Genomic DNA, 21646 nt, shown 5'->3' with positions numbered 1-21646 from the left:
TTTTATGAGAAGAGTATTAAATGACAGTGGATTATCTGAGATCATAATCAAATAGGAAAAAAACCAAACCCAAACCCAAACCCAAGGAGCTGTTTGAATTCACAATGCTCCACATTAAAGTAAATAATTTGCTAAAATATGTTAACTGCACTAACAAGACCTCTCTTCCAAATTGTTGAAAGCCAGATGCTGTGAGGTAATGGTCCATGTCATTATGTTAAATGTACTGTTCAGAGATTGTTTCATCCTGTTGAGAAGCATTTGGTTGGTGTCATTTACCTTATGCTATCATTTCTCAGTAGTGATCTCTCTCAGTTCGTAACAGTACTTTATACATGGCTATGATAAGTTGAGGTTTATGTGCATGCTCCTAAACAACTAATACCATAATTATTTTTCCTGTTGAAATCTTCTCATCTTCCTCAGCTGTGTAATGCCTGTCTCATATTTAACAGGTGTTGTCACTTCAAATTGCAACACAGTTTTGGAGCTTTTCTTAACTTCATTTTTACCTTCAAGTTGCCAGTAGCTCTTATTATTTTACCACTGAAGCTTACATAGACTTCTCTAAAATTTATCCACACCCCACCCCCCCAACTTCTTTTTAGCCTCCTTTTTAAATTGTCACTCTTGTATGAGTAGCATTTACTGGAGTCATGTTCTGCTTATAATTGCACTACTGTGTAGTGAGGGCGATGTTGTCTGGGCCACAGGTGATGAATGTGACAGAGAAGTATTTCTGAATTGTAGGTGCTCTACATGATATGGTGCAGTGTGGAATTTGAACCTTAGGTTAATCCTGGTTTATCCTTCCCTTTTACTCTTTTGCTAATCTGTTTCTGAAAATCACAAGAACTTGAATAGCTCAGTGTGTGTTCTCAAGCTTAGCCTGAAGGCACCCTGTGACACAGAGCAAGGGCTCTGTTTAAGCAGGGCACAAGAAGCACTTCAGTGGTCCCACAGGGCAAACCTGCTCACGCTCAGTGAAGGGTTCTCTTCATTACTGCTGTACCAGACCTAGGACACCATTACCCCTCTCCTCTTTACTGTTAAAGATTCAAATTATGGGAAGGATGATAGAGAAAGCAGATCTGTATGATAGTCCTCTGAGGGTTTTACACATTGATATACTTTAAAGTAGAACTTTGATAAGGTATCTCTTTGAGTGAACACACCATTATCTTGCAGTATAATGTTTTGGAGCAGGGAAGTGAAAAGTCACTTCTCCTCCTCAGCACTGGCATGAGAGTTTTTCTTAATGTATGGGACACCTCAGTGCTAATGGTTACAAAGCAGACACCTATGCATGGTAAAACATGGTGTGAGAAGTTCCCAGGATGAAATGTCTGTAACTAGGCAGTCTATTATGGCATAAAAATAAAAGAATAAAGGAAGGAGCGATAGAGAGAGATGCGATATAATTCAGCTGCCAAACAGAATTCACTAAGCTCCTGAAAAGGGAGGTGGAAAGTATTTACTGTATATTCTTTTTTATAAAATAGGTATTAGTATAAATAAATAATGAATCAGAAATAGTGAGGAGTGTCTGTTCCTGTCACAGCTCACTTCTGTCTTTCCATGTCTATAAGATTAATTTTGGTGCATGTTTCTACTGTAGAACAACAGCAACAACAATTTCTAAAGAACAAGTATTTTAAAGCTATGTTTTCAGCTTTTTTTTCCCCCCACTAAATCTGCATCAGGCAGACTACATTGAATGTATTTTTGGAAACGTGGTTTGCAAGATTGCCTTCAAAATTCTGAGCTAAGCGTTTGTAGTTGATAGCTTTTTAAAAAATGAGCTACTTTAAAGAAAAAAAAAATCTTTGTTTCAGTAAATGGAGTTGTGTTGAAGAGTCTAAGGTGAATTATTGCAGCTTTTTATTTTCCTTATAAATCTCAGTTGTTTTGCCAAGGAATTATTATATAATACCAAAGCTATTCAAGGCAAGATGCAGACATACAGGTTATTTGAGAATGAGGCTATACATACACCTTCATTCTTTCCCATGTGACAGCCAAGTCAACAAAGACTGGAGCCTAATTCATCCTTCCTTTTCTTTTTGTTCCTCTTAAATCCCAGAGAAACTGAAGAAGGTTTTGACCTTTATGTCAAAATGTCCTACATGGAAATCTCTATTTGCTGGAGAGACTAAGCCAAGCACCCTTTGATTTATTTGTTTTCTAAGCAAAAACCTGTGTGAGAATTACGACACAGGTCATTTCAGGCTCCATTTCTGAGTTAGTGATACAGGGAAGACAAGAGGTTTAGTTTGGGGAGGTTTGTGTAACCATTATTTATGAATCAAGAGATGTTAAAAAACCTGAATTTTTACATTTAAAAAGTTTTTGAAGTACTACATAACTGTGCTATACCTAACAGGGATATAATATGTGATGTAATAGTGGTAGGCAGCTATAAACATAGAGCTTTGTTATACCTACTGGTGTAACGCTATTTATTGTGCTTGCCTGTCATAGCTTGCTTCAAGGACATAGAACAAAATTATTTAAAGCACAATCTTATAGTGTATCTATCTAGCATTTTTAGCATCCTCTGAACATGATCCTAGTATTGACAGAGAAGAACTGAAGGAAGTCAGTGTTCTAGAGACAGACAACTGGTGTCTCGTGTGTGATAGTGCAAGGCAAAACCAGCAAGTAGTGAGTTAATGTAAAAGATAAACCCCCCAGCATTATGAATTCACTTAGAAGGTAACACAAGTAAGAATAGATAAATTAATTTCATATGGTATGATATTATTTGGTAACATCTCTATGGAATAGTCTTGCAGTAATTAAATGAAGTTAAAAACTTGAGAAAATCATGTGTGATTATTTCTTTGAGAAGAAGAATCTCTGTGACCTGATGTTTGGGATGAAAAAATAAGAATACACAATCTATTAATATCCTGCCAGATCAAACATGTTGATAAATAGTTGAGATGTGAAGAGGACTTAATTGGGATGTATTGTTGGTATTTCCTACTCCTTTTGTGTAGTGTGCAGAACACCGATACCGTATCCAAACATTATTGAACAATTTTAGTTAGAAATTCCTGTGTGCTGTGTAGCCATTCCATATTCTGATACAGCAGTTTCTTTACTTTGTATAGAACTGATAGAAGCTCAGGGGAGTGGGCTGTAACAGTCCTTCTAAAAAAAAATTGAGAAATTGTGTTTCCACTGAGATTCAATATTAATCTTTGAAAAACCCCAAATTGTTCTATGAATGGTAAAACTTGCTTATTTCCTATGGTTTTCTGTACTGCTTCCTTCATGCCCTCCACATTTCTTAATATTCTCAGCTTTATACAACACCCAACTTTTCTGACCAGGATGTAACTTGCAGTTTTGGGACTGCAGATGTGCTTACTTGCCATCTAAATTACATGGTGATTGACCAACTGATTGGTGTCTCTTAAGATTGATGTGAGCCATTTTAATTGAACTTTAGCTGTCTGCCTCTGTGTCAAGGTGCTAATTTGGGCTCTATCTTTAATCACCAATTTCCATTAAACTTGCAGGAACTGGATGCTTTTGAGAGCTGTCCTGTTTGTTTAAAACACAGATGATTTGGTCCAGCGAAATTTCATTTCCTTGTGAAAATGGAAGCAAACCAAAATCTAAACAGAAACTATCTGCTAATTCTTTCTGAGCTATGGACTGAATTCTCTGCTGAGTTATGACAATTTGTTTTGAATAGTTACGAGAATTAGAAGAGAAAGAGAAGGAGGAAAGTGTGGGTTTTTATGTATATCAGCTTGCTTGAGATATTTTGCTTCTTAGTCTTAGTTGAAAGTAAGTCTGCTACTGAAATAAGTACTACTGGATTGATGTAACTCTATGGTATTATCATTATAAGTACTAAATATGATATGTGTAAAACAGTTAAAAATTAAGGCCTTAGTTCTCCATTCTGCTAAGAACACAAGACTTTCAATAACGCAGAGCAACCATAAAATCTATACTTACTGAGATCAGTAAAACGATACTCTGCTGTCTGGGGAAATTATCTGCCAGTGCATTAGCTGGTTTGTGTAGGTAGTCAGTCGTCTTACAGTAATTGCTGTCTTAGCTCCCAGTTTAGGAGGAAGAGGAAGGATTGCACAGGGCAAAGCGAAAATGTAAATGCAGATTTATCCTGTGTGATATTTTACACTGCATTAAGTTCAGGTTTGTGACAGACAGTTAGTAGGTTGTTACCACTTCCAGCCCACCAGACTTTTTGTCTGCTCGTGAATCATCTTTGGAACGATTGCCATTTTCAGCTCATGTATCACATTGGTGAAGTAAAGGCACCAGGTTGAGAACTGAGTATCTTAGGAGCTGGTTCATGTGTCAAATATTGCTGCCTTGGAGATGCTCTTTATAGCACAGGCAGTTGGAGTTAAAATTTAATTTGTCACCATGTTGTTAAATCCCTCAATAGCAAAATCTGATTGTACTGTTAGACGTCAACACTGCTTGTTACCCAGCTTCTGCTGGAACTAGGTAGTGTGGGATCAGGCAGCTGCAATCAATTTTTGGAAACCACAGCTTCTATTTAGGTAGATCTGAGTCCAAACAATGCATCATACTGACAACTCTAGGAGGGGTTCAATAAAGAGTACTAGGTGCATGTACTTGGGTTTTAATGTCTGACATGGTTTCTGTAGAGAGATAGAAGTGTTGGTTTGAGTAGCTGCCCATACATGAAAACTGATTGAGATGTATAATGTCTTGTAATGCCAACTGTATTTCATCTGCTCGCTCTTTCCTTACATAGATGATCCCTGAATTTTTCATTTAGTTTAAACTGGAGCTAGCACATGCTAGGCATTAAATTAGATTGCTAAGGGGCATCAGAATGTGCATTGTTGAAGCCATTTGTTATGAAAATAGGTTCCAAAGAACTGGAACTGAGTACAGTTCCAATCCCAGAAATAAATTCCTGTTGGGTAAAAGAGGTAGAAAATTGACTTTATCAAAAGAAAAGATAAGAAAGGAGAATTCTGCCTTTAACAAATGGAGATAGAGTAATGGAGGTGGCTACTTCTCTGCCCACACCCCTATACACTTGAGAACTTGCCTTTGGAGGCAGCACCAGGAAGGTGGTGTTCACTGTTTGTGTTGGTTCCTCAATCCAGAACTTAAAGACACTTAAGAATTATGAGTCATTGCCTGACTAATAGAAGGAATGGTGGTGCGTGTTGGATATAATATGAAGAATAATTACTGGGTTTTTTTCATGTTTATTGTCTGGTTTCCATGACTGCAGTAAGAAGCTAACTTTTTGCTTTGCATAATATTTCCAGCCTTGTTCAGAGCAATAAACGGAGAGCATTTATCTAGAGATAGTAGACAAAACTAGGGAGTGTGATTTTCCTCTTCCACAGCCCCTCCAAAGAAATAACAGTGGTAGGCAGGTTTGTGAGCATATTCTCTAAGGAATTGGCAAACCTGTTGTGCTTAGAGGAAATAGTTCACTTTTTTTTTTAGGAACTCTTAATTTCCTGCATGTAGTTTATCTAAGATATTGTCCTATGTTCCCAGGGCAGGGCCACCTCGAAGAAAACTAATGGTACATGAAAAAATACCTCTGTGCATAGAAAGTTTCTTCAGAGTTGTTGGCTCTGCTTCATATGAATGTATCTTCAAAATAATTTATTTTAACTTACATTTGAAGAATTTAGGGATAGCAATCAAATCTGAGACAGCTCTGGCTTCCAGATCAGTGCTTCAGCTAATTCTATTAGGAAAAACTATTTTAAACTGATGCAAACAAGTTACAGTTTTGTAGAAGACTAGCAATCTGTTTTGTGTCAAATACAAGTATGGAAGAAATCTGGTCTTCCTAGAAATTATATCCCTTACTCTAATAAACATTGCCATCTGTGTGGCCATTGCTACTAATCTAATATCTGGGATTTGAGGCAAAGTTTTGTAGGATTTATTTTTTCCTAAGAGCTCTTACCTAATTTCTTTGGTTTCCTGTGCCAGTTTGAGAATTGTCTATTGCAAAGCTTTCTTACTCTTCTCTGAAGGAAAAAACATGGCACTGATAGTTTCCATAAATAAATTGGGTGATAAATAAATAGATAACTAAAGCTGTTAAATGTGGAAGAGACAATGAATGGAGCCCACTGGTGAGTGGACTGTTGGTGGGTCCCTGCAACTGAGGTAGCACCTGGAAATGGTGGGTGCTTCCAGTCTATGACTGATAAGAAACACCACCAGCACCAAATTTACCTGAAAAGACAGGAAAATGTTAATTATGGTATTTGCCATGGAAAGGAACACAAATGTGAGCCATGTTAATAAAGGGTGTTGTGGTGGGTTGAAATTCACAGTTGTATTGAAAGATAGGACATACTATCTCTTTAGTACAAATGCCCTTTACATCTAAGGGCTCTATAAAATGCTGTAGATTCTCTTGGTTGTCTTAACAGGTCACCTGTGATGACAGGAAGAATGCTCCTATGAAGATGTGTTTTTTTTCTCAGCAAGGAAATCTACTTTGCTTTAATGAAGCTCAGTTGCTGTGATAGCAGGCTTCTTAGGGAAGGCATCTGGAAGACAATACTATAAACTATGTTTCTGCAAAGTGCTTTAGGGTTTTTTTTTGTTGTTGTTCAGTTTGTAACAGGTGAGCACAGGAAAAAAAATTGGAGGTGTTTTAAAACAAATTAGCATGGTTATAATAGCAGAAAAGAGTTTTATTTGAAACATTGTGGTGAGTCATTCAGGAAGCTGCTGTTATTGCCTGCAGTATTTCTCTTTTGCTGCATGAGCCATTGTGAGATGCATGAAGAGCTCTGAAAAAGTTTTGGAAGTTTTCTAACTGCTTGGAGGTCCATAAATGGACAAACCTGATTTGAGATAGTAGAGGCTTCATTCATGTAGTTAGTGTCACGATAGCCTTCCTGGTTAAGCAACTGTAATGTTTTTGTGTTACTTAGAAATTGGAGTTGCTACTCTAGGAATAAAAGCTGTGCCAGGGGTGGTTTAGAATGGATGTTAGGAAGGAATTCTTCATAGAGAGTGTGATTGCCCATTGGAATGGGCTGCCCGGGGAGGTGGTGGAGTTGCCATCTTTGGGGGTGTTTAGGAGGAGACTTGATGGGGTGCTTGGTGCCATGGTATAGTTGATTAGGTGGTGCTGGATGATAGGTGGACGCGATGATCTTGAAGGTCTCTTCTAACCTGCTCTGGTCTATTCTATTCTATTCTATTCTATTCTATAAGCCTCATTTCACTGTTGCTTTTATATTTTTCATTATTCTCAGAAGAATGGAAACACTCAGTAAAACTAAGCGTAGTTCTTGCTTTTGAACATCCAGACCAGAACCTGAAGCTTTTGGTTTAATATTCTGAAACTTCATAGTCTTGGAATTTACTGAATTTGTATTTCCAGTTGTTTTAAAGTTAAGCTCTTGGCCCCCTTCTGATGAAGTGCTATTTGTCAAACTGCATCCTTTCAGAAATTTACCTGTGTTTTGATTGCCTTGGCAGCGGTGCTGTGTTATTCTTAATTGGATGGTTTGCCAATCTTCCAAAGTACTAAAAAGGAGACTGAAGTCCTTTAGGAAATGTTTCTTTTTTGGAATATTTAGGTATTTTTTTTTTCCTGAAAATAAGCAGTCCCAAAGCATTTCAGGCTATTATTTTTATAATTACATGGTACTGTGAAATTTCTGCAACTATAGTGTTCATCCTTCATTGCAGGGTATGGAATATGATGTACTTACTAATAACTCAATTGTCCGTCCTGTCTGAACACAAAATGTGTTCCAAGCACCACTGAAACATTATGCCAGTGTGCAAAACCTAAGATTTATGGAATGGCATCTGAGATCTTGTCTGTGATAAGAGCATCCTGGAAAATAATCTCCTTCTCAACTAACACTGGTTCAGCTCTTATCATACCACTCTAGCAGAAATTGATTATTTGGGCTGTTGAATCCTTTTTAAAGATGTTGCTGCATAATCCTGCTGGGTTTAATTGGTAGGGTTACTGACAGTAATGGCAGCTCCTGGTGTACTTAACTGACAGCTCTCAGTGTAATGTCTGTCTCTTGAGGACAAGGAGAAATTACACCCATATGGAAGGAATTTTATATATATATATGTATATACATGGAGAGAGAGAGATGGAGAGAGGCCAAAGGGGTTTATTTTAATAGAGTAATATTGTTGTGTTGCAGTTACTTTTATCTATGTATCAGACCAGACTTTTCAATGTATTGTGCAAAATGTTTCAAAGTCTTAACAACTGTCATGAGTCTGGGGCCGGCAGACAGATTGCCAATACTCCTTTAAGTACAAGTCAGATGTGAGAAAGCTAATTCAAGATTCTCACATTACTGTTAAAGGAAACAAAGAGAATTATTGATTAGGAAAATAAGATTGTATAAAATAAAGCAAATTTAGCAGTTCTGGCAGTTGTGTCTATATAGAATGATTCATTAAGGGGATGGCATGGATTGGAGTTCTGTCTTAGGCAAACCACAGTTTGATCTTACTGGTTTTTATAATGCAAATACGTAGTAATCCTGACTATTGCAAATGATAGAATTCTTTGTAACGCTTTAGTTGAAGGAAAGAAGGATGGGAAAACATACTCTGTGATTATAAACCACCAGCTGATTTACAATTGTGCAGTATCTAGAGTGTCAGGGAGGGAATGCTGGTATTCAGAAAGTAGAAAGGACAGAAATATTTTTAACTGGTGCCTGTAGTGCAGTCCTTGCTGTGTATTGCTCAGCCACAGCCTTGAGACTTACCTGTGGCTTTTCCTGCTTTTGGAATTTCTCAAAAAATTGATAGTTTGCTAGTTCAGACAATAAGATAGTGACATTGTTGCTGGCACATTTCACTAGGTGGCTGGTTTTCTGCTCATGCCACACAGTACTGTTGTATTTTAGTCAAGTGGAAGAAATCATTATGGTTTAGATCTTGTCACAATTTAAAAACTCAGACCAAGAAATAATTTAATTACTAGAGAAAAAAGGAATGGTTCTGATCTATAGGTTTTTGAGTGATGAGTTAAACAGGACTTCATGCTTGTGGACAACACAAACTTACACAAAGAGATGCCTGAAGACATGTATTGCTTTGTGGTGCTTGCTTATTTCCATTGAGAGCTTGTGGAAACACGGTAAATTAAAATAGGACAAAAAGTCTCTGATGGTATTTGTTGTGACTCCATACTCACTTTGTAGGTGCCAGCTTAAACACTCACCTGATTTATTTCTGGCAATGAGAATCTTTTCCTTTCTCTATTCTTTGACAGCCACGAGCTGTTGCTGGGTTTCGAGGAACAGTACGATATGCATCAATCAATGCTCATCGAAACAGAGTGAGTACCCTAGTCTGTATCAGATCCATATCGTGTAGCTGAAAGCAGTCAGTAGTGCAGTTGCTATTGACTTCCTTTTTTGTGTTCTTATGTGTGTGTTTATTATGTACAAATTGATACTTATGAATTTTGGGAAAGGACAATATACTTTGCTGTAGGATAAGGACATTCTTCTTGTAGCAATAATAGTGGCTTTTAATAGTTACCTTTGGTGTGTTGTATTGTAACTTGCTACCTTTGGTGTGTTGTATTGTATCTTGATCAATTAAGAAGGTGAAGTTTCTGAGTTTTATAAAATTCATAGTATTCAGTAGAAACTGAAATTGGGATAAACAGCCCTATATTGGGGTATGGAGATTTACAACATTATTTTAACACACTTCAGTTTCTGTTTTCTTCCTCTATATCTTTGGAAATTTACTTCTATGTTTCTACTTAAAGTAGTTGCTGGACTGAATTGTATGAACTTGTTTTGCAGTGCTGATTACATTACTTTTTATATGTATTAATTTGTCTCCAGAGCAGTAAAGAATCACCCTTCCTTTTTGTCATCTGGGTATTTGTGACATACATTAGAATAATTTTGTTTTGTTTTGTTTTGTTTTCCCCCCACAGGAAATGGGTCGGCATGATGACCTTTGGTCCCTGTTCTACATGTTGGTGGAATTTGTGGTTGGTCAACTGCCTTGGAGAAAAATAAAAGATAAGGTAAACCCAGAAGTGAAACCCAAGAGCATGAGAGAGATTTACATCTTCATTGCAAGTGAATGCTGCGATGAAGATTCCACTATGGTTCATGAATTGTAACATGACATTTTCCAGTGGTTTCTAGTGTTAGTCCTCATTGCCAGTGTCATGCTGTAAATAGCAAACAAGTTTTACAAACTATTCTAGGCAGGAATTGGATTGCCCTTCTAGTCTGCAGACATTTTACAAGGCAAAAGTAAGTATAAGCATGTCCCATACTGCATTTTTCTGTTTTCTCTTTGAGTACATTTTGATTACCCTTATCACACACTTAGAATTTCTTATTGCTTTTATTTTTGAAATCACAGAATCACAGAATATTAGGGGCTAGAAGGGACCTCTAGAGATCAAGTCCAATCCTCTTGCCAAAGCAGGATCACCTAGGGCAGGCTGCACAGGAATGCATCCAGGGTTTTGAAAGGAGAAGGAGACTCCACAACCTCTCTGGACAGCCTGCTCCAGTGCTCCATCACCCTCACCATAAAGAAGTGTCTCCTTGTGTTGAGGTGGAACCTTCTGTGTTCTAGCTTGTACCTGTTGTTCCTTGTCATATCAATGGGCAGAACCAAAAAAAGACTATCACCTTCATCTTGACACCCACTCCTCAGGTAGTTACAGGTGTTGATAAGAGCCCCTCTCAAGCCTTCTCCAGACTAAACAGCCCCAGTTCTCCCAGTCTTTCTTCATAGGAGAGATGTTCATGTCCAACAGTCACCCTTGTAGCTCTCTGTTGGACTCTCTTCAGCAGATTCCTGTCCGTCGTGAACTGGGGAGCCTAAAACTGGGCACAGTACTCCAGGTGTGGTCTCAGCAGGGCAGAGTAGAGGGGGAAGAGAGCCTCCCTAGTCCTGCTGGACACACTTTAATTAATGCACCCTAGGGTGCCCTCTTGGCCTCAAGGGCACATTGCTGTCCCATGGAGAACTTGCTTTCCACTAGGACTCCAAGGTCTTTCTCCACGGAGCTGCTTTGCAGCAGGATGGCCCCTAGTCTGTACTGGTGCCTGGTGTTATTCCTCCCCAGGTGCAGGACTCTGCATTTGTCCTTACTGAACCTCATGAGGTTCACCTTTTCTCAGCTCTCCAGCCTGTCCAGGTCTGGTTGGATGGCAGCACAGCCTTCCAGTGTGTCTGCCACACCCCCAGTTTCATACAATCAGTGAACTTGCTTGCGAGTACGTGCCATGCCTTTGCCCAGGCCATTGATGAAGACACTGAACAAAATAGGCATTTCTTACTTGCTGGTGAAGAAAAGCGAATACTCAGTATGCAGTAGTGCCTTTAGTCACATATGGTAGGTGAGGTATACAAAGAAACAACATCCAGTTAGCTGATTATTGCTCCTTTCAACTTCCTTTGAAATTAGATTGCAACAACATTCCTCTCTGATGTGACTCACACATTGGTAGATGACAGTGTGGTAAGGTAGCATTTCAGGTTTCATGTACTCATCTTACACTAAACAGGATTTACTAGTCATACACAATGTAGCAAAAAGTAACTGAACTTCAGGTGATGCAAGAAGATATTTAAATCCTTAACACATTCTTTTTAGAAGGATTGGAGTGCCTAATGACATTTCTTGCTATCAGGCAGCATTCAAACACAGCAGAAAATTCAATAGCTTTTCATATTGAATGTGAAGTTTGTACATTATTTGGCTTGTTGCACTGAGGGCAATGACAGAAACTTTTATCTTGCTATCTGATGCAGAATGGCCTTCCTCACTACTGTTCAGTGTGGTGTACTTGCCCATCTTTCTGGCAAGTGGTGTATTGAATGGCTGTAAGATAGAAGGTGAGTATGTCATAGCACAGAATGACAGTGTGTTAATGTTTATTGTGTTATTTACTCCTAGGAGCAAGTGGGCTCCATTAAGGAAAGGTACGAGCACCGACTTATGTTGAAACATCTTCCTCAAGAATTTAATGTCTTTCTGGAACACATTTCTAATTTAGATTACTTTACAAAGCCTGACTACCAGGTAAGCATTTGGACTCTTGTCTTTCTGATTTTTAAGTAGCAGAATTTTATGCTGTTTCATCTTTGGTTTCCTTTGATTTCATTGTGTAGTCTTGGCAGTGATTATGGATTGTGCCACCAGGAAGTTATTTTAATGACCATCTAGTGCCACAGCAACTTTGCAGTTCAAAGATGTGATTTTTTTTTTTTTTTTTTTTTGTAATGATTCCCCCTCCTTCCCCTTCCCCCCATTTGGGAAGAGTAAAGCAGTTAAGTTTCTAAAAACAGCTGGCAGTTGTGTTGCAGTTGGTATTCTGTTAGGATTGAGTGATGTCCTCCTAGCCTCCAGTGGGTGCTAAGTTAAATTGATCAGGTTGTTTGCTCAGTGATAGCCATTCTGGCAGTTTTCCAAAGCCTGGAGCACAGCACCTACAATCCATACAGCTAAAGCACACCCTGCAGCTGTGGTGGCTTTTTAAGACTGAATTACTGCCTACAGAGATAACCAGAAAACTAATAATTTTACTTTATTTAAGAGAGTATTGCCTGCTGAAATGGACAGCTTCAGCTTGGTGATAAGGTAATAGGTGTCAAGAGAACATGCTCTAGAATGTGCCTCATTCACTAAGTGTTGACCCATGATTTAACAAGAAATAAAACTCAATGATAGAACTTTATTCTGTACTAGTATGTGGAAAGCAGCAGAGGAATGCTCAGGAAGGGAGGAAGAGGCAGAGACTTTTTTCAGTCTCTCAAACTGGGGGAGAATTTGAACTGGTCAAACAAACTGATCAAATTGATCAAACATGACAAATTTGCAGTGAGGAGGCTTGTGGCTTCTATCCTAGGTTTTGGACCAGGCAACTTGAGGCAAGGCAGTCTAGGCAAGGCAAATTAAAGCAAGGCAGGTCCAAGCAGACAAGGCAAGGCGACTACAAACTAGCCTGTATTTATCACTTGCCCAAGATTCAATTGGGCCAATAGGCCAACTGAAGCCAGCAAATAGTAACCCTATGAAAAGGGACTCCGTCAGGCTGTGGCCATAAAAGGCAGAAACATAGACCTGGTCGGGGAGAAGCAGTGGCCAGTCCATGTGCTCTTACCCCAAAAGGAGACTTGTTTACCCAGACATGTTGGGGCCTGTCTGGGTTTGTGCTGGGCCCATTTGGCCCTACCACAACAAGCACTGTTATTCATACCTTTGATATGTATCCTTCTTTGTTAGTGTTTATGGTTAGGGACTGAACAAGAATGGTCAGGATCCCTGATTTGAAGAGATTACAGTCTAAAATGTTCATGATGTCAGGTGTGTTTATTTTGTTCTGGTATTTATGCACACTTTGTTCCACCCTCCTGACATCATGAAGCATTTGAATTCTTATTTGTATTATAGCAGAAATTATAGAAAAGATTTAAAGGAAAGTGACCCTAAAATTACTTTAGAGAGGCTGCATATGGTTTAGAAGAAGAAGAGAATAAAGGAGAGTATGGAGGGGACAAAGAGCGAATTATAGCTCTATGCAGTTCTGTAGGGTTTCAGAACTGAGTGGGATGGGTGGCACAGAAAAGATTCTTGAGAGTAAGGACAAAATGGATATGGCCACTTTATAGGAAAAAAAAAATGATCCAAGCTTCCCATTTGTTTTAACTTGCCCAAGGGAATGTTTTTTTAAAGGAGGCTAGAGAGAAAAAATCAACATCTTAAACTGGAAGAATGAAAGAAAACTACAGTTTTAGCTTTTGGGGGAAAAAGTGGTGGCTTCAGGTTTTTTAAAATTTATTTTTAGAGACATTACAAAGTAAGCAATGATGTGCTGTGGACACAACCTTCCCACCAGTGACTAGAATGAGACAAATTCTTTTCCACAGGGCGAGGGAGGTAGATGCATTTTCTCTGTCATGGACACAAATTGTTCTGGATGATTTTCATAGCATAAAACGAGGGTGGAAAGCTTCCAGTGTGACATTTCTGTGGGATGAATGTCAGCATCAAAGTAAATGATGCATGGTTCTAAATAACAGAACTGTATGAAGTAGCAGATCAGTCTTCTTCCTTGCATATTGGTCATTAATTTCCTTGGTTTCTAATGGAGCTACTGAATATATTTCCCTCTCTACTGGGGAGCAGTTGGATACTATTCTGCATCCCTGTAGTCATGCTGATGTGTGTGTGTGTCTTTTCATGGAAGCCTATGGTGTATCTTTGCCTCTATGTACTGATGAAAACACAGATGTGAGTGGTGGGGTTTTTTTAAAAATAGAATGTCACATAACTTGAACTACCTGAAGGGAGGTTGTAGACAGGTGGAGGTTGGTCTCTTCTCCCAGGCAGCCAGCACCAGAACAAGAGGACACAGCCTCAGGCTGCGCCAGGGGAGGTTTAGGCTGGATGTTAGGAAGAAGTTCTATACAGAGAGAGTGATTGCCCATTGGAATGGGCTGCCCGGGGTGGTTGTGGAGTCACTGGCATTGGAGGTGTTCAGGAGGAGACTTGATGGGGTGCTTGGTGCCATGGGTTAGTTGTTTAGGTGGGCTGGATTGGTTGATGGGTTGGACACTATGTTGAAGGTCTCTTCCAACCTGGTCTGGTCTGGTCTGGTCTGGTCTATTCTATTCTATTCTATTCTATTCTATTCTATTCTATTGACTTTGAAACCTTGGAACATGAGAACTGTGTCCTGGCTTTTGGAAAATTGTCAGTCAAAACCAAAGATGACACATGTTAAAGTATTAGAAATGAAAGCTACTAACTTCTTTCTTCATTCTTAGCTTCTCATGTCAGTGTTTGACAACAGCATGAAAACATTTGGGGTTATTGAAAGTGACCCTTTTGACTGGGAGAAGAGTGGAACTGATGGCTCTCTGACAACAACAACTACTTCAACCACACCCCAGTTACACACTCGTCTTACTCCAGCTGCAATTGGGTATGTCTGCACATTGGGGTCAATTAAAAAGCAGCCACAGTCAACCAAAGGAAAATTATCTCCATAATTTAGGTTGGGGGTTTTTTGCAAGATTTTGAATTAAGAGAGTAGTGGAGGTTTGGAATCATTTGAAGTATTTCCTTTTTTAGGGTTCCTGTTTATAGTATCCTGAAAGATCAGTGCTGCAGTCATAAATTTATAGCAATAAAAGGTAGTAGCTCAGGAAGTTGCATGTAAATTTGCTAGTCCCTTCTTTGTTAAATCATATTTTGTGGAACTAAATGTGTCCTGAGTTTAACTGCTTGGAAACAAACCCCATTGTTTTCTGTACCTTGGAGTAAACTACTAGCTGCAGTTCCTTTATAACTTTGAAAAACCAATGGATCTTTATAGGAAATTTTGTTTTGGTCATGTTTAAAATAATAGTTAATGTTGTCTTTGACACCTTCTGTAATTAAGTATGTTGGAGGAGATGTGATGTGTAGTAATAACCATACTCATCTCAGCGAGCTATAAGAGATGTATGTGGGTGAGGAGGAAGACTCTGCCTGTTCCAGGCCGTGAGTAGTTCAGCTTTTTATCTAAGAGGCATGAAGGTTGTGTCATGGGAGTTTTGACAGTGTAGTGAAGCTGCAAATCAGCTGAATTTCATGTACAATGTATTAAATTGCCATTATTTCAAGGTAATTAAAAAAGAAGAAGTGTTAAATGTCAGTCAAGGCATTAACTGTGTTAATATTACACAAGTGCACAGTGTGCACTGTTGAACACACTGAAGTTGTCAGAGATTTTGCATATGATTCAGACCCATTATCATGCTTAGCATCACGACAGAGTTATTGATAAAGACTGTCTTGGCTGCACTTAACAATTCTGGTGACTGTAAAGGAATGACTTTTAATGGACTTTCTGATCATTCACTTTTTAGGAATATCATTGCTTCAGTTTCAGACACTGAACTGCACCTCTTAGCCCCACATAGGCTCAAGTCAGTGGGACTACAGAACATAATTAAAATGCACTGTCTTATTAGTATTATGTTTATGCTTTGATTATTAATAATTGGACCAAAACAGCACTTGGATAAGAAAAAATATTAAAACTGCATTTAGTTTGCTGAATGGTCTATCTTCCTCACAGACTTTATTTTGTTATTCTACCAAATCTTGAGGAGAAGGAATCTATTATAAAAGTGGTTGTTAATTCTTTTGTCTAGAAAAGCCTATGTGGAAGATTCAGGAGCAAAGTTGAGCCTGGTTATGATGGCTAGCAAATTTTCTCAGAAGCTGCTTTGCAAATGTTAAAATCCCCAGCTTTTATGTGATTGTTTTATGATTTACAGCTTTTGTTATGTGCCTAAATTAAAGAAACACAGACTGTGAAGGCCAGGAAGTAGTAGTTTTTATGCTAAATGAATTTTAAGATTTACTTTTCTACAGAGGCGTGCTTTTGCTTGTGATTGTTTATTTCTTTTAACACAGCCTCAACATTTTTACCTTTCTGAATTCTTTTTCAAAACTCCCTTTACAGCATTGCCAATGCCACACCTATCCCAGGAGATTTGCTGCGTGAAAACACAGATGAAGTGTTCCCTGATGAACAGCTCAGTGATGGAGAGAATGGTATTCCAGTTGGAGTCTCACCAGAGAAACTGCCTGGATCCCCTGGGCACCAGCGTCCTCAGGAAAAAGATGTTTGGGAAGAAATGGATGCAAATAGGAACAAGATAAAACAAGGGATCTGCAAGGTACTTAAAAATCTGCATTGAGGAGACCATCTTTGAAGAGCTTCCTGTCCTCATAGTGCACATAAGATAGGATTAATAATGCAATCTTACTAATACTGATTAGCCAGAATGATCTAAGAAAACAAGATTTATGGTAGAGCTAACCCATTTTATTAGAGCAATTTACATACTGGAACAAGCAGACAACTGGTTTACCTTATCAGGTCTTTTATGATGAATAGAGGATTACTGATAATCTGAGATTCTTTGTAGTTGATTGATATCCACATTCTTCAGACAGGGTTTTGATTCTTGCTCACTGAATGACACCAATGCATCTTGCATGTGTAGAAGTTAGATACTGAACATACAAAAGCCGGTTTAATGTTCTTCTTCAACTGACAGACTGGCAGTGTCATAGGCAGTATCCATTTAATTCACTTGGTGGATTTGTCTGCATAAGATACAATACCTTTGTACTGATCCAAAGAAGCTTGTGAGCTAGTCTTTGGAAGAGAATGCCGCTTAATTAAAAAAAATGGTTTCTGAGAACTGTTTCCTACCTCCCTTGCCTCACTATCACCGTATTTCATACTTGGGCAAGTATAGCCCTGTTTCTTGATACTTTAGCTAGGAGAGCTCTCTTGTTTGAGGCTCATTACTTCTTTATTAGAAAACAAATGTATTCTGGAAAAGAATAAGGCATGGTGTTTATTTTCAAATGTTCTTATTTGTTTGGGTTTTTTTAACCAAAGAGTGGGGAAAGGAGATTGTGGTGGTTTAAGCAAAGTCAATTTATGGTAGTTATACCTGTTGAAACTAAGGATGCTTGTGATTTCCCAGCTCCAAATCCTGGGCAGTTATTGTATAAGATAGAATGTGAGCAGACTAAAACATAGGTCTAAGTCACAGAAATATCTAGTAGATTAGTGTATAACAATGTCAGATATGCTCCAGAGAATCATAAAGACAGCTCAGAAGCAAATGTCTCTTTAATAAGAGCACCTGACTGTAAAGCACACTGAAGATGCTACCAAGGGCCAGATATCAGACTACTGTTAAAGAAAATTTCAGAGATGGGTGTGAAATATCAAAGTAAATTAATTATATTACTGTGCTTTTGAGACTCCTGTTCTCAGACCCATTCGGAACTAGTATATTACTAGTATTTCGCTTGTTGCAGGTGTGTGCTGAAGAGTGTATCTAAATCACCTTAACTGTGGCATGAACTTAAGGACCATTCCTAATACAAATTATCTCATCGTAGGCTAAACCCCTGAATTTTATTCACATTATACCCTGCCTTCCTCTGTTTTACTGCTCCTAGTGAGTTATATTTTCACTTTACTTTTTGCACAGGCTGCCACAGAGGAAGAAAACAGCCATGGGCCAGTGAATGGAATGCTTAATGCACCAAGTCTTGGTTCTCCAATCCGTGTTCGCTCAGAGACCACACAGCTAGAGAGAGATGCTCCACTGGTGCGAAAGCTGCGTTCAATTCACAGCTTTGAGTTGGAGAAACGTCTCACATTGGAGTCAAAGCCAGACACAGACAAATTTCTTGAGACCTGGTAAAGACAGTATTTTATTCCTGTGCTTCAGTCTTCTGAGGATATGCAATTAAGATACTACCATCTTTCCTCTACTGTGTGAAAACCGGGAATGGAACGGCTGAGTTATGCTTATGCAATCTACAGCAATGTTTTTTCTGTGGTTATAATATTAGAGATGAATAGATTTCACTACTTGGCAGCTTCTTTGAAAAAGGATTAGTGCTAATATACAGTTAGAGACAGATAGCCACACATGAGAATTTTTTATTTCAAGACCTAGTGGTGTAGCCCTGATATTTATTACAATTGTCTTCAGTGGGGTACTCTTGACAGTCCATACAACTCATCCAAATAAAAGCTATGACAGCAGGTGCCCAGTAGAGGTAACATGGGATTAGATTACATGACATGAGAAGGACAATTTGCAAGAAGTAGAGTTATGAAGTAAAGTCAGATATCTACCTGCATGCAGCAGGTTTAGTTATCTCCAGGGTGGTGCACCAACTCTAAGAAGTTTTGTTAAAGGACAGATCTTAAAATGGAGTTTGAAGGTAGAGAAGAGACCGATGGATGCTTAATGACCCTTTTGGTGAAGGATATTTTCCTAATACCCAATCTGAATCTCCCCTGGTGCAACTTGGAGACATATCCTCTTGTCCTATAACTTGTTCATAGAATCATTTGGTGGTGGACTTGGGAATGGTAGGTGAACAATTGGACTTGAGCGTCTTACACAATTCTGTGACAAATGATTCAATCAATTGTCACTGTGTAGAAAGAATAAGGTGAGAAGGTCACAAATAGGACTGAGAGGCAGAGGCTTAGTGGGAACAGTAGAAGAAAGATGAAGCCCTGGTAACAGCAAAATCCTTCTAAATATGTCATATTTGGGTTAGTAATTTGAATCTTTCTGTTTGATGAAGCAAGTTATGCAAAGCATAAATAAGGAATCAATCAAACCAATAACATTCTTGAGGGCACCTACTAACTGCTGCTGGAGACATCCGTTTTCTCTGGCCTACTTTTAGTCTCTGCTTTGCAGCAGAAATTAAGTACAGTGGACATCTGGTGGTATCATGAGCTGGTATCCACACGCTGCTCACCCTTCTGGTAATTGCATTTACAATACAATATGTTGCATTGTAATTACACTTACAAGATGTGCAAATTTCTAAGACCGTGTGCCCATTTTTACTCGACAGCAGAGCGATTTGTTTCAAGTTAAGGATCTTTCAGCCATTGTAGATTGTTCTAAAACGTGACAATAAATTTGTGTATAAATCTAGTTTTCCTCCACTGGAAAACCTCAAATGTAGCTTGCATTATTTAATTCATTCATAACTAATTTAGATATTCTCTTCTCTTAAGCTTGGAGAAGATGCAGAAAGACTTGAATGCTGTGGCAGAGACTCCTGTTGCTGCTCCTCCTCCTCCTTCTCAGAAAACACCGATTCCTGCCCGCATGGACCATGTTTGGCACTATGATGAAGAGTATCTTCCAGATGCTTCAAAGCCTGTGTCAGCGAGTTCTCCGGAACATGTCGATGGTGTTATTAGCAATGGATTTGTAGCTGTCAACCTAAACTCCTGCAGGCAGGAGGTTGATTCTAAGGAATGGGTGATAATAGATAAGGAACGGGACTTGCAAGACTTCAGGACAAATGAAGCGCTAGGACAAAAAATGACTGGAAGTCCCTCAGATGAAGAGCCAGAGGTACTACAAGTTCTAGAAGAGTCTACTCCAGAAGAGCAGCCCAAACAGGGTGGTTGGGCAGGAAACAATGTCCATGCCAAGAACCAAACCTCAGGGGCAGAGTTTGTTCTAGCTATGGAGTGTCATCCTGCTGTTTCCGAACAGCTTACGGATAAATTGGAACTTCTGTCTGGAGCTGCTGGACAGCTTCTTGCAGCCACCCCTACAAGTCCTATGGAAGCTCAAGCAGAAGGAGCACTCACTCCGGTAAGAGAAACAGTCACTGTTTTATTGAACCTCTCTTTATTCACAATTATGTGAGGAGATAACAAGGGAAAAGGCTGTGACTAAAATACAACAATGCAGCAGAAATTCCTAGTTTCATCAGATGCGGGGTCTGGTTCTTGAGGAATGATCTTCCCCCTCCTGTTGTATGAGGGTTTACATTCTCCCATGGAAGTGGCTATTAATTCTGCAGGTATGATCCACAGAGCTGGCCTCAGTTAAAAAGAAATAAATAGTATATATAAAAAGATATATACACACACACACACACACACATATATATATACGAAGAAGCTACTTGTGCAGTGGCTCCTAACCAGTGATACCAGATGCATATTTATTGTGTTTGCAGTCATAAACATAAATTTCCTATAAGTAAAAATACTGTGCTGCAATGTTTCACATGTTTTAGGAAAAGCCTAAATGGTCAAAATCAAACAAAGAGTTATTTGCTGTCCCTGTCACTGGTGTAGTGTTTCCTTTTGGAATTCTGTTCATTTCTTCCTGTTTCTTCCGAAATTTCTAATGGTTCTTATACAACTTGTTGACTTCTATAAATTATAGCTACCTCTCAATACCAAGATAATTTTTCAGCTTCGTGCTTAGAGTTTTCTTGTCACTAAGGTTGCTTTGCTGCTATTGCATCCTCTTCTTTTTGTGTTTCTCCACCTTCTCTAAAGGGTTTTTATTTGCACTGTTTTGGAACATTTATTTTTTTTTTGTTCCCTGTCACCGATTCTAAACAAAGAGTTCCTTGGCTTTACTTAAGGGGGAAGTGAGATTACTGGCTAAGTGACTAGGCATCAGCTCCTGGCTTTATTTCCCTCACTTTCCCAGTAGAGGTTGTGTCTTGTATGATAATAAAGGGCAATCCTTTCAAGCTCCTTTTAAAGCTCAAGAAACCTGGCTGTGCTTCTCCCTCACTTAACACCATTCTTTGTGAAAGCTATAGCCAGCTCATTAGAAAGAGAAGCTTGTCAGCAGCCACTCAGTTATTACAGAGTGTGGAATATCCTTTGTGGTGAAAATGAACTACTCACTGTAATTACCTATGGTAACATTTCAAATACAACTAGATTCTCATGAAAATGCAAGATCCTATCTTTCATAGAAGATTATATTCCAATATGGTACTTGTGAATTAGGTGGCATATAGAAGATGCATTTCTGTTAACAGAAGTTTTTTGAGCTAAAAACCAGTTGTGTGAAAGGGCTTTTAATGGGTTGGAAATTTGTAAAGGTGAAAAAAATAACTGGAAGTGCTCAGTTGTTTTCACTTGTTCAGTTTTTGTAGTCTAATGTTAGTTTTAGTAAAACAGATAACAAAGAGAAATTCTTAGTCCTGTACAAAATACTAATTATCAGGTGTTTTTATTCTGAAAGGCATTAAAAACATTGTTCCATTTTGCATTCA

At 38.7% G+C, this 21646-nt stretch overlaps 1 protein-coding gene across 1 annotated transcript in view; it reads left to right on the top strand.

Annotated features, from left to right (window-relative positions):
* Positions 1 to 21646, top strand: part of TTBK2 (tau tubulin kinase 2) — a 109062-nt gene that overhangs the window by 70099 nt on the left and 17317 nt on the right. Inside the window, 7 exon segments of the mRNA XM_054161527.1 lie at positions 9275 to 9340; positions 9956 to 10048; positions 11945 to 12070; positions 14818 to 14975; positions 16506 to 16722; positions 18061 to 18272; positions 19623 to 20214. Of these exon segments, the coding sequence (XP_054017502.1) occupies positions 9275 to 9340; positions 9956 to 10048; positions 11945 to 12070; positions 14818 to 14975; positions 16506 to 16722; positions 18061 to 18272; positions 19623 to 20214 (1464 nt within the window).

Source organism: Dryobates pubescens, chromosome 5 (assembly GCF_014839835.1).
Source record: "Dryobates pubescens isolate bDryPub1 chromosome 5, bDryPub1.pri, whole genome shotgun sequence".
Lineage (NCBI taxonomy): Eukaryota > Metazoa > Chordata > Aves > Piciformes > Picidae > Dryobates > Dryobates pubescens.
Note: the sequence above shows the minus strand (reverse complement) of the source record. Positions and strands in the feature narration are given on the sequence as shown.